This window comes from Microcaecilia unicolor, chromosome 7, assembly GCF_901765095.1.
Source record: "Microcaecilia unicolor chromosome 7, aMicUni1.1, whole genome shotgun sequence".
In the NCBI taxonomy this organism is placed as follows: domain Eukaryota; kingdom Metazoa; phylum Chordata; class Amphibia; order Gymnophiona; family Siphonopidae; genus Microcaecilia; species Microcaecilia unicolor.
The window spans coordinates 265,470,472-265,485,454 of NC_044037.1; the positions used below are offsets into that span (position 1 = coordinate 265,470,472).

A 14,983-nucleotide genomic window follows, 5' to 3' on the forward strand; every position below is an offset into this window, starting at 1 on the left:
AATGGCCTATGGTAGTGTAGATGTGTGTTTTGGGCGCACACAGAATCAATTTTCAGTGCATTTGCAAAAAATACCTTTTTAAAATTTTTGACGAAAATGGACGTGCGGCAAAATGAAAATTGCCGCACATCCATTTTGGGTCTGAGACCTTACCACCAGCCATTGACCTAGTGGTAAAATCTCACGTGGTAACCAGGCGGTAATGACTTATGTGTATCAAATGCCACTTGGTGCTCACCCAATATGTGCGTCGAAAATAAAAATTATTTTTTGGATGCGCGTATCAGAAGCACTCCAAAAATTAAATAACCGCAAGAGCCACGTGGTAGCCGAGCAGTAACTCCATTTTGGCATGCGTTAGGTGCGCGTAGATGCTTACGCGGCTTAGTAAAAGGGCCCTATACTTTCCCTTCTAAAATTGCCTTTTATATGAAGGCTGACACTTATGCATATTTACATCTGTTCTGGTGCAATCATACCTACACAGTTGTTTCTACCGGTTTATCTATATATACTTTGCATTGCATAAAGAAGTATGGGTGTTATGGATTTCTTTGGTCAGCAGATAATTTTACTTGTCCACAAAATTCTCTTTGAAGAACTTTGAGACTCTCCCAGGCTATTCTATTGTGCAATTCTACATGCAAGCAGGTATGTGACGGATCTTGTCAGTATTACTGATTAGCCAGATAACATTCGGCCCGAGAGAAGCAGGCCGGCTAAGTGCCGCAATTGGCACTGAGCTTGGATATTCAATGCCAGGCTGTTTTCAGTGACTAGCACTGACTATTTAGGTTTTTTGGCCAGCTTAAACTTAACCAGACAAGTTAATATTCAGCGCTGGCTGGCGAAGTTTATAGTGGCCAAAGATAGGACTGCTATTTAGGAGGTCTGGTTTGGCCACTAAAATTAGCCGGTGCACTGCTGAATATTTGTGGCTAGCCAGTTATATTGCTCGATATAGCTGGTTAGCCACTATGCACTAAGGGGGTCTTTTACTAAGGCATGCTCACGCTTTTAGTGTGCGCTAAAATTGGGCATGCGCTAAACATTAGAGACACCCATAGGAATGCACTGGTGTCTCTAATGTTTAGCACACGCCTATATTTAGCGTGCGCACGCCTTAGTAAAAGGGGTTCTAACTGCTAATATTCAGCTATCCCGTACTGAATATTAGCGCTTAGTTGGCTACATGCTATTTAACTGGTCAGGAGTCATTCCTGACCGGTTAAATAGCGCTGAATATTGGACGTTAGGATTTTAGTTTTGTATCTTGTTTCAAACTTTTTGGTGAAGCATGTTCACAAACATGATAAAAGTAATGTAAAGTAAGACCCAAAGATAATGAGTACGCTTAGATCCCAGGATAAGACAAACCACTGGAAAAAGCACTGCTGGACTTGAGATGGTAGGAGCAGGGCTTTCCATCTATGGTAGCCACCTCCCTATCAGGCTGAGCCTTCTGGAACTGGTAGTAGACAGGCACTAGTCGCACAAAGTCAGAGCCTGCAGTAGTACTGAGCACTGAAAGATACCCAGTGACAAGACAGGAAGAGTAGACCCTGTTGACACTAACAAAGAGGTCCGAACTCAGAAACAAGATCAGTTCATAACAGAAGAATTGGTCCAGGACTGAGGAAGACCACAGAAAAGAATGAATATAAAAAATGTTGAAATGTTGTAGTGATGTATCACATAGTCTAAGTCAATGATAGAATGGTGATGACCAGCCTCTGGCAAGAAAGCCATGGAAAGACTAGTTACATACATATATCCATACAAAAACAAGATGGCTCCCCAAGAGGACGAAGCAACAACAGAATTGATAGGAATGTTCAAACAAACTGGACAGAACATGCTACCTACTGATAGAAGGATAGAGGTTCACCTTATTGGGGGTCTCTTAAAATCTGAGCACACCTGAAGACTAGTGGCAAATCTCCCAGACATCAAGCCGGTTGTTTTGCCTAATTATTTTAGGAGGGCAAATGCATGAAGGTCAGCTGAATCAACCCCAAGACTTTTCCTCTAAACGAAAATTCTTCCAGAGTACTAGGTATTGAATTGTCCATCTTCCTATCAAATACCTTGAACTTCAGAACCTTCTCCACCTCAGACTCAGACTGATCATCCACTAGAGCCAGATTTTAAGAAGTCACTTGTCTGCTAAATGTATCTGTCATGATGGTAGTAATAAAGACATAAGGAAGGTAACATAGGGAGTCTGGAAGTTCCAGACACACCATTACTGACTTAATCTTTTCAACAATGGCATAAATCCAAATGAATCTAGGACCACATTTAACACATTGAAGCTTTAGTGCATATTCCATGTGGAAAACCAAGCTTTACTGCCCACATTAAAATGAGGTTATGGCCTGTGGTCTCTATCTATAAATCTCTTTTATTGAGCCTTAGCTTTCCCAAATAGCAGTTAATTTGCTTCCATATATTCTGGACATGTGGAATCAAAACATTACCTGTGGGATTTTCAGTAACCAGTGCATAAGGTGGAAGGAAAACAGGATGCTGTCTGTACAAAGCAAAGAACATAAAATTAACTGAATAATCATTTACTTGATTGTTGTGGGCAAACTCAACCCAGGGAAGCAGACTTACTAAATTAACCTGGTGGGCCAATGGAAAACATTGAAGGGATTATCCAAACCAAAGAAGGCAATGCGATGCTGAAACACTAAGCAGCTGCAGGAATGGGGATGATAGAATTAATACATAACAAAATAGTGTCACAAAGTCCCTACACACTGGGAGAGAGATAAAACAACACCATCATGTGCAGGAAAACCCCAAAGCAGCAGAAACTTTATGCCAGGAATCTCTCCAGCAATGTGGCCATGAGGCAGCAAAAATAAATGTTTTCCTAGAACAAGCCAAAACACAGATACATGACTGAGGCACCCTTTTACATAGAACATAAAGATTGTAATTGAGGCTCCCAGGTCAGGATGTCCTCCTCAATTCTGTTGGTATTTTAGATAAGGATCTGCCAAAGTCCTAGTTCTGATCTGTGCCAATTGATGTGTGAGGAAGACTTCTGTGGATGCAGAATACATATCTGTATTTAACAGCATACGCAGTTAATTTGTAAGGGGGGGGGGGGGGGGGTAAAAACTTTTACAGAACCTAGACCTGAAGACTTCACCCCAGAGTTTTATAAAATGTTAACTACTCAGTTAGGTGGCTCTCTGGAATCCTAATCACTTATCCACAGCAATGTTCTTCCTATAAGTTTATTAAATGCTTGATTCTTAATGCAAGAAATCATTGGGCTAACTTTAGAAGTCAGAAAGCATTAACGATAAATGAAAACTAAGAGGAAATGACAACAGTGCCCCTGGTTCAATGAGGAACTATTAGATATGAAAAAAAACTGTGCAGGAAACTGGAAAGAAACAAATCAGACATGAACAAAACCACATGGAGGAAAGCCCGAAGCAAGTACAAACACACTATAAAAAGAGTCAAAGCAGAATCCTGCTTATAATCGAACGAGAAAAATGCCCAAGTTCCGACCTAAATCGGGAGATGGACGTTTATCTCACAAAAACGAATAACGCGCTATAATTGAAAGCCGAACTTGGACGTTTTCAACTGCACTCCACCGCGGAAGTGTACAAAGTTGACGGGGGAGTGTCGGAGGCGTGGTGAAGGCGGGACTGGGGCATGGTTATCACCCGAACAGAGATGGGCCTCAAAAAGTGCCCTAAATGACCAGATTACCCCCAGAGGGAATCGGGGATGACCTCCCCTGACTCCCCCAGTGGTCACTAACCCCCTCCCACCACAAAAAAATGATGTTTCACAACTTTTTATTTTCACCCTCAAATGTCATACCCACCTCCCTGGCAGCAGTATGCAGGTCCCTGGAGCAGTTGTTAGGGGGTGCAGGCCCATCCCCCCCTACCTGTTACAATTGTGCTGCTTAATGCTTATTAGTCGTCCAACTCCCTCAAACTCACTGTACCCACATGTAGGTGCCCCCCTTCACCCCTTAGGGCTTTAGTAATGGTGTAGACTTGTGGGCAGTGGGTTTTGAGGGGGATTTGGGGGGCTCAACACACAAGGGAAGGGTGCTATGCACCTGGGAGCTCTTTTACCTTTTTTTTTGTTTTTGTAAAAGTGCCCCCTAGGGTGCCCGGTTGGTGTCCTGGCATGTGAGGGGGACCAGTGCACTATGAATCCTGGCCCCTCCCATGAACAAATGCCTTGGATTTATTCGTTTTTGAGCCGGGCGCTTTCATTTTCCATTATTGCTGCAAAGCAAAAACGCCCAACTCACAAATTGTCGAATAAAACATGGAAGTCTATTTTTTGCGAAAATACGGTTCGGTCTGCCCCTTCACGGACCCATTCTCGGAGATAAACGCCCATGGATATAGATGTTTTCATTCGATTATGCCCCTCTATAGCACATACATGCACCTAGAAGAGATAAACATAAAAAATATATGAACTAATGAAAAATGTACTGAACACACAAGCTCTGCTAACGTCAAACGAAAAACCACCAGCAACAGATGAGATTGCACAATATTTTGAAGAAAAATAATAAAAATAAGATCAAACCTAGCTGCAACACAAACAGCACTCATAGGTTTCCTACATGAATGTGAAATCAACGAGGACCACATCAAGGCAGACAGAATCTGGTCCTCCTTCAAGATACTAACGACCAGCTCATTTAAAGTGCTACTGACAAAATATGCACACGCCAATTGCCTACTAGACAGCTGCCTAAACTACATGATGGAAAACCCACTCGATTGGTTCATCAAATGCTTAACTGAACACATAGAATACATGTTCTCGATAGGCCATTTTCCTTCTGACAAGGGCAATATCATACTCATTCCAATCCTTAAAGACGCCACCAGAAAGATCAGTGAAATCACTATTTACAGACCAGTGGCATCAATACCACTGCTGACAAAAACAGTCATAACTACCTTGATCACAAAACTCAGAAGAATAATAAGCCAAGACCAGTCAATATTACAACCATTCGACATGTCAAGCGCCTTCGACCTAGTAGATCACACAGTACTAATGATCCTGCTCGACAACATAGGAATAACTGGAGCAGGTTCAACAGTTTTCTAAGAAGTAGATTTTACCTTGTCAAGATGTCCAATGAATTTTCAGCCTCCTAGATCCTTGAATGTGGGGTCTCTCATAGTTCCCTGATATCACTAATATTATTCAGTGTCCTGATGGCTCCACTTGACAAGAAAGTGGGAAAAGTGGGTTTAAACTCATTCTTATACACAGAAAATGTCACCATCTACATACCTTTCAACATCAGCATCAAAGAGATGCTGGATAAGGCCAAAAAAGGACTCGACCTCATGGAAAACTGGGCCATACATGTCAAACTTAAACTGAACCGAGACAAAACCAAAGTCCTGCTTTTATCCAGCCAGCACAATCCCACTGCTTACTGAAATCTCATAATAGAACAACTATCTTACACAATCAAAACACAAATGAAAATACTAGGAGTCATTCTCGACAAACATCTGACCCTTGAAGACTAAGTTTCTGTAATCACATCAAAAAGCTTCAAAACACTATGGAAACTGAGGAGAATCAGAGACTATTTCCCCAGACAGTCATTCCGTCTTATAGTATAAACACGCTGATATTGCCCCAACTAGACTATTATAATGCAGCATATGTAAGCTGCAAAGAAAACATATTATGTCCATTGAAAAACATCCAAAACACAGTAGCGAGATTTATATTCAAAAAACAAAATATGATAGAGCAACCCCACTACTCATAATGCTACACTGACTCCCAATCAAGACCAGACTATTTTTCAAAACCAGCACAATCATCTTCAAAATACTGTTTGGCATGTCACTGGACTACATGCTAGACATGGTCAAACTATCACCAAGAAATGCAAACCTAGGAACCAGAGGCTACCTACCATTTCACCTGCCCAACTACAAAAATGCACTATATAAGTCCACCTACACGGTGGGGTTTAGCTACCTGGGCTCAAAATGGTGGAACTCAATTCCCATAGTCATAGGAAGAATCATGAACTACCTCCAGTTCAGAAAAGACCTAAAGATCTACCTCTTCAGGACATTCTAGGAATAAAATATGCACTAATCATTCTGGAACAACAATACACAACCCAACCTCTAATTGTAACTCATCTTTTCATTTAAGAAATGAACTAAGACATATCTTCTCAAGAAACCCACTGACTATTCCATGTGCACTAATGGTTATCTTGCCAACCACTATAAAACACAGCATCATACAACCTTGTAAATATAATTGAATCAATGTAATTTCTAACAACTGTTATATGTAAGCCACATTGAACCGAAACTTGTTTATGAATAATTGTGGGATACAAGCATGAATAAATACATAAATAAAATATTCAGCAAGATATTTTTTCTATGAACACAGAATGGGAATAAAAGCTGTACTGAATCAGCCCTTAATAAGATAAGAATTGTGTCATGATCTACTGCTTTGTTCTTAATATTTTAAGAATATTTTGATTGTTACCTACTTTGGGTGAAAGTGGGATATAAATACAAAAATAAATAAATAAAATAAGATTCTAAGCATGTAACATAGGGAATGACGGTGCAAAAAAGACTTGAACATCTCTCATCCAGTCTTCCCTTCGGTCATACTCTTTATTAAGTCATGATTAAACCAATAATACATGAGATATAAAATGATCACTGTCTTTTTGGCATTTCTGAGACATAGACTGTAGAAGTCCACCCAGCCTTGTCCTTAGGTTCCAACTACTGAAGTTGCTAAAGCCAACTCCAGTTTATCCAAATCCGTCTTGTCATTTTCAGGACACAGATTGTGAAAGTCTACCCAGCACTGTCCCTCACGTTCCAAATTACTAGAGTTTCTGTTGACACACCCATTCAGCCCATTCTAAACCAGATTGCCATATATGGGACCCAGACCATATAAGCTTGCCCAGCATTGGTCTTAGTTTTTCATAGCCAGAGTCATCATCTAAGTGCCACTTGACATGCAAACACACATACAACCATTTAAGTTTTGTTTTTTATATCATTCATTTTCTAATTAGAGATCCTCTGTGTTAATCCCATACCTTTTTATTATTTCCATCACCATTTTTTTCTCCACCACTTCCCTTGGGAGAGAACTGCAGGCATCAACCACCCTTTCGGTGAAAAAGAATTTCATGACTTTACTCCTAAGTCTACCACCCCGCAACTTCAATAAATTTCCTCTAGCTTTATTGTTTTCCGTTCTCTGGAAAAGATGTTTCTATACTAATGCTTTTCAAGTATTTAAATGTCTGTATCATATCTCCCTTGTCTGTTCTCTCTTCTAGGATACACATATTCAGGTCTTCTAGACACTTCTCATACATCATTTGGCTCAGGCCTCATACCATTTTTGTCACCTTCTTCTGGACCGCTTCAAGTCTTTATACATCCTTAGCAAGATATGGTCTCCAAAACTGAACACAATACTCCAAGTAGGGCCTCACCAATGACTTGCACAGGAACATCAACACTTCCTTTTTTTCTGCTGGTTACACATCTACATAGACTAGCATTCTTCTGGCTATGGCCTTATCATACTGTTTTGTCACCTTCAGATCATCAGATACTATCATCCCAAGGTCTCTCTCCCTGTCTGTGCATATCAGCCTCCCTTGGATTCCTGTGCCCTAAGTACATAACTTTGCACTTCTCTCATGGATTTTTAATTGCAAAACGTTAGACCATTCTACTAATTTTTGCAGATCCTTTTTCATGTTTTCCACTCCTTCCAGGGTGTCTAGTCTGTTAAAAATCTTGGTATCATCCGCAAAAAGCAAACCTTACCTTCTAACCCTTTTGCAATGTCGCTCACATATATATTGAACAGAATTGCCCCTAGCACCAATCCTGGAAGTGCACCACTATTCACTTTTCCTTCCTCCAAGTGAATTCCATTACCTACCACCTTCTGGCGTCCATCTATCAGTTCCTGATCTAGTTCACCACTTTGGGTCCTAACTTCAGCCTGCCAAGTTTATTCTAGAACCTCCTATGAGGAACCACGTCAAAGGTTTTTCTGAAATCTAAATAGATTACATCTAGTACACACCCTTGATTCAATTCTCTGGTCACCCAGTCAAAGAATTCAACCAGATTCGTTTGGCACAATTTACCTTTGGTAAAACCATGTTGTCTCTGATCTTGTAACCAATTGGATTCCAGGAAATTCATTATCTTTTCCTTCTGCATCGCTTCCATTACTTTTCAAATAACTGAGGTGAGGCTTACCAGCCTGTAGTTTCCAGCTTCTTCTTTGTCACCACTTTTATGAAGAGTGACCACATTCGGTCTTCTCTAATCCCATGAAATCTCTCCTGTCCCCAAGGATTTATTAAACACATTTTTAAAAGGACCCGCCAGAACCTTTCTGAGCTCCCTCAATATCCTGGGATGGATGCCGTATGGTCCTATGGCTTTGTCCACCTTCAAATTTTGAAGTCATTCATAAACACTTTCTTCCTTAAATAGTGCTATATCCACTCCATTCTCATATATACCTTTCCAGCCTTTTCCAGGATTTTCTGTCTCTAACATCAAGGCTTGCAGATCATGAACTCTGTTAACTTTTTTGCTTAGACTGTAGTCATTGCTTTCCAGCTACATTTCAGTGGCAGACTCATCTTCTGTTTAGTGTCAGTCTCATCTGTCAAGCTTTCATTGTTTCAGTAAGTCATTTTGTTTTCATAATTATGCATACATTTTGTAAATAGTAGAGGGAAAAAGAAAAAAATGGAGAAGGATCGGAGAAAAAGTAATGCACAAAGTTCAGTTAAAAAGTGACTCTTAAGAACATCTTACCTGTGGAAATTTACTCCATTGTCCCCACTCAGACATCACACAATCGTCAAGACAGAAAAGCGTACAATTCTGAGTATCAGAAGGAATTTCATACTGACTGCACAGTGTGGTTATTACTGTCTCACCATCACCATCTTCTGTTCCATTCACACATCTATAGAAGATGTAAAAGAACAAGAATTATGATGGTATAAAGAAAGAATCCTACCACCATACTTGCCTTCAGAAGTTATTTCAACGATGCTTTTTGTTTATTTCTCAGATAGAGAAAGGGACCTTTACAAAAAATCCCAAGAGCTCACATCTTTGATAGAGTGTTCACTGTATGCTTGGAAATTTAATATTGTATATTCTTACTGTTTCCCTGGACACTATCAAAACATTTATGACTACGTCACTAAGGAGCCCTGTTACTGAAATGCATTAAGCATGTATAAGACAAATATTGCTAAAAACACTTACTCCTGCCCTTATAAAGATAAGTAGGTGCCTAACATTTTCTTTAGTAGGCATCTTCTTACCCTCTTATCCTAGGTGATCATCATAAAATAATCCTTTCAAGTTCTAGTGATGGATGTGTTGATGAAAAGAGGACCTTACGAGACTGGGAGACTGGGTGTCTAAATGGCAGATGACATTTAATGTGAGCAAGTGCAAAGTGATGCATGTGGGAAAGAGGAACCCAAATTATAGCTATGTCATTTAAGGTTCCACGTTAGGAGTCACGGACCAAGAAAGGGATCTAGGTGTCGTCGTTGATGATACGTTGAAACCTTCTGCTCAGTGTGCTGTTGCGGCTAAGAAAGCAAATAGAATGTTAGGTATTATTAGGAAAGGAATGGAATGAGGATGTTATAATGCCTTTGTATCGCTCCATGGTGCGACCGCAACTCGAATATTGTGTTCGATTCTGGTCGCTGTATCTCAAAAAAGATATAGTGGAATTAGAAAAGGTACAGAGAAGGGCGACAAAAATGATAAAGGGGATGAGCCAACTTCCCTATGAATCGGAGAAAACTTTTCTTCACTCAACGTGTAATTAAACTCTGGAATTCATTGCCAGAGAATGTGGTAAAGGAAGTTAGCTTAGCGGAGTTTAAAAAAGGTTTGGACGGCTTCCTAAAGGAAAAGTCCATAGACCGTTATTAAATGGACTTGGGGGAAAATCCACTATTTCTGGGATAAGCAGTATAAAATGTTTTGTACTTTTTTGGGATCTTGCCAGGTATATGTGATCTGGATTGGCCACTGTTGGAAACAGGATGCTGGGCTTGATGGACCTTTGGTCTTTCCCAGTATGGCAATACTTATGTACTTATGAGTATAAAACCCTATATTTTATTTAACTAAAATACGTATGGACCATATTTCTGGCTTCCAGTAGTCTTCAAAATTGGTTTATCATAATCAAATAGAAAAAAATACAATAGATTTGGATTAATTAAACCAGTGTAAGAAATACTTTTCCAACCTTATTTTTTAGGCCCTGAAGCTCAAGAGGAGCATCTGGGCTCTAGGAAAGGGACCAGGTGTTCTAGGAACAAGAGATAACCGAAACACAATGGGCATTTTCAACAAAGCCCATATTGGCTATCATATTCATGTGGCCCGTGGGCACTATTTGAGCAGAACCACATTTCTCCTTTGTAGACTTTGGTCCTTTTTCTTGGATTAGGGAAATAGCCTGGTGATCTCTTGCAATTCGGTGTGGAGACTTTCTAGTGCACCTCATGATGATCAAAGCATTTTGTGAAACGAAAGAAGGTGGATATAGAAACACAGAAACATGACAGCAGATAAGGGCCAAATGGCCCATCCAGTCTGCCCATCCTCAGTAACCATTGTTTCCTTTCCCTAAGAGATCCCATGTGCCTGTCCCATGCTTTCTTAAATTCAGACATTGTCCTTGTCTCCATGACCTCCACTGGGAGGCTATTCCGCATGTCCACCACCCTTTCTGTGAAAAAGTATTTTCTTAGATTACTCCTGAGCCTATAATCCCTTAACTTCATCCTATAATTCTCATACCAGAGATTACCTTCATTTGAAAAAGGCTCACCTCCTGTACATTAATGCCACAGAGATATTTAAATGTCTCTATCATAGCCCCTCTCTCCTGCCTTTCTTTCAGAGTATAAATATTGAGGTCTATAAGTCTGTCCCTATACACTTTATGACAGAGGCCACTGACTAATTTTGTTGCCACCTTCTGGACTGACTCCATCCTATTTATAGCTTTTTGTAGGCGTGGTCTCCAGAACTGTACACAGTATTCTAAATGGGGCCTCACCAGAGAGGTATACAAGGGCACTATCACCTCCTTTTTCCTGCTGGCCATTCCTCTCCCTATGCTTCTGAGCATCTTTCTGGCTTTGACCATCAACCTTTCTAAGATCATCAGATACGATCACCCCAAAATCCCACTCTTCTTTCGTACAGAGAAGTATTTCACCCCCTATACAGTAATGATCCCCTCGATTTTTGTAACCCAAGTGCATGACCCTACATTTTTAACATTAAATCTTAGTTGCCAGTTACTGTACCATTCCTCAAGCTTTGCTGTATCTCTCCTCATGCTATCCACACACTCCGGGGTGTCCACCCTATTACAGATTCTGGTATCATCCGCAAAGAGTCAAACCTTACCAGACAGTCCTTCCGCAATATCACTCACAAAGAGCCAGCCCAAGGAACGATCCATGCAGTGCACCACTGATAATATCCTTTTCCTCAGACCAAACTCCATTTACCATTACCCTCTGTTTCCTTCCATTTAACTAGTTTTTAACCTAGTCAGTCACTTTAGGTCCCATATTGAGGGCACTCAGTTTATTTATCAGTCACCTGTGTGGAACCATGTCAAAGGCTTTTGCTAAAATCCAAGTACACCACATCTAGCACCCCTCCCAAGTCCAACTGTTTGGTCACCCATTCAAAGAAATCAATCAGATTTGTCTGACAAAACCTGTCTCTACTGAAACCATGCTGCGTTGGGTCCTGCATTCCATTCAATTCTAGAAACCTCACAATCCTCTGCTTAGAAGCATTTCCATTAGTTTACTCACCACTGAGGTCTGTAATTCCCAACCTCCTCGTTACTTCTGCTGTTCTGCAGAGGGACCACATCCACCCTTCTCTAGTTCTCTGGGACCACTCCAGACTCTAAAATAGCATAGAAGACGTCAGACAATAGAGCTGCAAGAACGTCTCTGAGTTACTTGAGTACCCTTGGATGTATCACATCAGGTCCCATCACTTTGTCTATTTTTACTTCACTTAGCTCCTCATGAGCACAGTCTTCTGAGAATTGGATGTATCCCATCAGGCCCCATCAATTTGTCTATTTTTAGTTTAGGTAGCTCCTCACAAACACAGTTTCTGAAAATCGGTCCTGATCCAACCCCATTAGCAATTGTTTTTTTGCAGTCCTACCCCAACCTTTCATCCATGAACACAGAATAGAAATAATTGTTAATCAGTTCAGCTTTATGCTTATCAGTACCTACATATTCCTTCCCTTCACCCTTGTGCTTCATAATGCCATTTTTGTACTTCCTCCTATCACTTACATATCTAAAAAAGTCTTGTCCCCCAATTTTACCATATAGACTATCTTTTCTTCCATTTGCATCTTTGTTTTCCTGACAGCTTTCCAAGCTACTCATAGTTTTTTCAGGTATTTTTGTCTGTCTTCCTCTGAGTTGTCTTGTAAGTTATGAAGGCTAACCATTTTTGCCTTATCTTTTCAGCTACTACATTTGAGAACCAAAGTGGCCTTCTTTTCCTCTCACTTTTATGTACTTTTCTAGCATAAAAGTTTGTTGCCTTTAAAATAGCTATTTTCAGTTTTGCCCATTGATGTTCTACTTCCTTCAGCTTTTCCCATTTAAGTAACTCTTCCTTGAAATATTCCCCCATCTTGGCAAAGTTAGTTCTTTTGACATCTTGGCCCTCTCCTTCTGTGTCGTAACCATTCAGTGATCACTAGATGCCAAATGATCTCCCACCATAACATTAGAAATACTCTCTCTGTTTGTAAGAACTAGGTCTAGAATAGCTCTGCCCCATGTGGGTTCTGTTACCAACTGCTAGAACAATTCTTCCTCTAGAGAAACCAAGATCCCCTTGCTTCTAAACGACCCCACAGCAGTGAGCCACAATTGACATCTGTCATATTGTCACGGTCTGTCACGGTTGGTCACGATGGTCACAGTGACAGCCTCCAGCTGTGAGCCCTTGTGCTGTTCCCAGACCAGAGGTATCAGGCCAGATGGCCATGTATTCTGTTCCAGGATTAGCAGTCAGTAAGCCCAGTGCTTCACCTGCAATGACCACCATCCCCAGCGGTTGAGCTCCTGGGTTCTGGCGGCCGATAGGACTTAGGAGGGTCTGGGAAGAACAGGAATCTGAAACTGGATTAGCTTGGCAGAAACAAGAAGCAGGAACAGGGCTAGAAGACAGGACCAAGAATCAAGAACAGAACCTTGGCAAGCAGAGGAATGAGACAGAGCAGTAACCTTGGCCAGAGGGCAGCGGCTGGTTCCGGTTGTGAGATAAGAAGCTGTAACCCTAGATGGAGACAAGTTCCAAGTTTAAGATTCAATAGGCATCTGGCAGGAGGTAAAGTCAGGTCCAGGCTAACAGGTATCGGCTGGCAACAAGAGAAGCAGGCTCAGATTCAGACTCACAGGTCCAAGCAGGTGGCTGGCAGAAATGAGGTCAAATCCAGGCTACAGGTTCAGGAAGGCGACTAGCAGAAGTAGGGTCAGATTCAGACATACAGGTCCAGGCAGGCAGCTGGCAGGATCAAGGTCAGGTCCCAGCTAACAGGTATTGGAGGTCCAGGCAGGTGGCTGGCAGAAGCAAGGTCAGGTCCAGGCTACAGGTTCAGGCAGACAACTAGCAGAAGCAGGGTCAGATTCAGAACTACAGGTCAAGGCATGCGGCTGGCAGGAGCAAGGTCAGGTCCCAGCTAACAGGTATCGGATGTCCAGGCAGGCTGCTGGCAGAAGCAAGGTCAGGTTCAGGCAGGCAGCATTCTGAAGAATGGTCGGTGCGCTAGGGGTGGGAACTACCGCCAGGATGCTGTGGTAGCCCACAGTATTTCCTTTTCAGCGAATGGTAAGCCCATGCTGAGATTACCCCGCTTTGTATAAGGGGCCCTTAAACAGGTTGCCACCCATGCTATGATCTGGGTATTCTGACTTAGGTGAAAATGGAAAGTGAATCATAAGGAAAATAAATGATAAGTATATAGAATAAGAGTTTAAGCAGGTTGTCACTCTTGCAGTTATCTGTTTGTCCTGACATAAATGATAAGAGGGAAAGAGGAGGACAAGGGAAGATGATTCCCTGTGATAGAACCAGGAAAATCATCTTTTCTTTACTGGGGGGGAGAGTGTAAACCCCTATTATAATGGGGTTTACTAGACTGGTGGGAACCCCTCCCTGGAGTCATTGGGGGGAGGTAATTAGTTAGTAATAGAGATATGAGAAGCCAAGCCCTAATGGGGAGTGCTGAGGGAAATGGGTGGAGTTTGTAGTTTATAAATATTGTTTTTGGGGAGAGCACAAGGTCTTTGGTTGCCTCTACCCCCATCAGGACCCATGTGGAGAAGGAGTGTCCTGGATGGGTTCAATAAACTAAAGCTGAACTAAGTGGATGTTTCTGCCAGTAACAGCATTAACCATGAAGTAAAGGAGTGTTCCAGGTCGGAAGCCACACCTTTGGGGGAGTGTGGACGGACAGGAAAGTCTGGTCCATAGTGGAGATTGTTTGCTGCACCAGTGCTGTAGGCACAGCCTTAGACTGTTCACCTAAAAAGGATGGGTAATGGACTGGAGGCCTTGTAAATATGAAACATACCATAGGATTTACACAGTAGCGTTCCGTGGTTGCCTGACACCCAGGGCAGATCGCCACTGCTCCCCCCCCCCCCGGGTGCAGGGCAACACGGCATGGCACCCCCCGCCCCACACAGTCCCCACTTGCCTTCAAGCTCCAGCTCCATCCACCCCCAGCGTGGCGCCTCGTATCTGCAGCGCTGCTGTAAAAAGAAGAAAATCGCCTCGTCGTCGGCCCTTCCCTCACTGTGTCC

At 41.8% G+C, this 14,983-nt stretch overlaps 1 protein-coding gene across 1 annotated transcript in view; it reads right to left on the bottom strand.

Annotated features, from left to right (window-relative positions):
• THSD7B (thrombospondin type 1 domain containing 7B) overlaps positions 1–14,983 on the bottom strand; it is a 595,317-nt gene that overhangs the window by 155,530 nt on the left and 424,804 nt on the right. Inside the window, exon 16 of the mRNA XM_030210867.1 lies at positions 8,886–9,039. Within this exon, the coding sequence (XP_030066727.1) occupies positions 8,886–9,039 (154 nt within the window). The remainder of the gene's footprint in view (positions 1–8,885; positions 9,040–14,983) is intronic.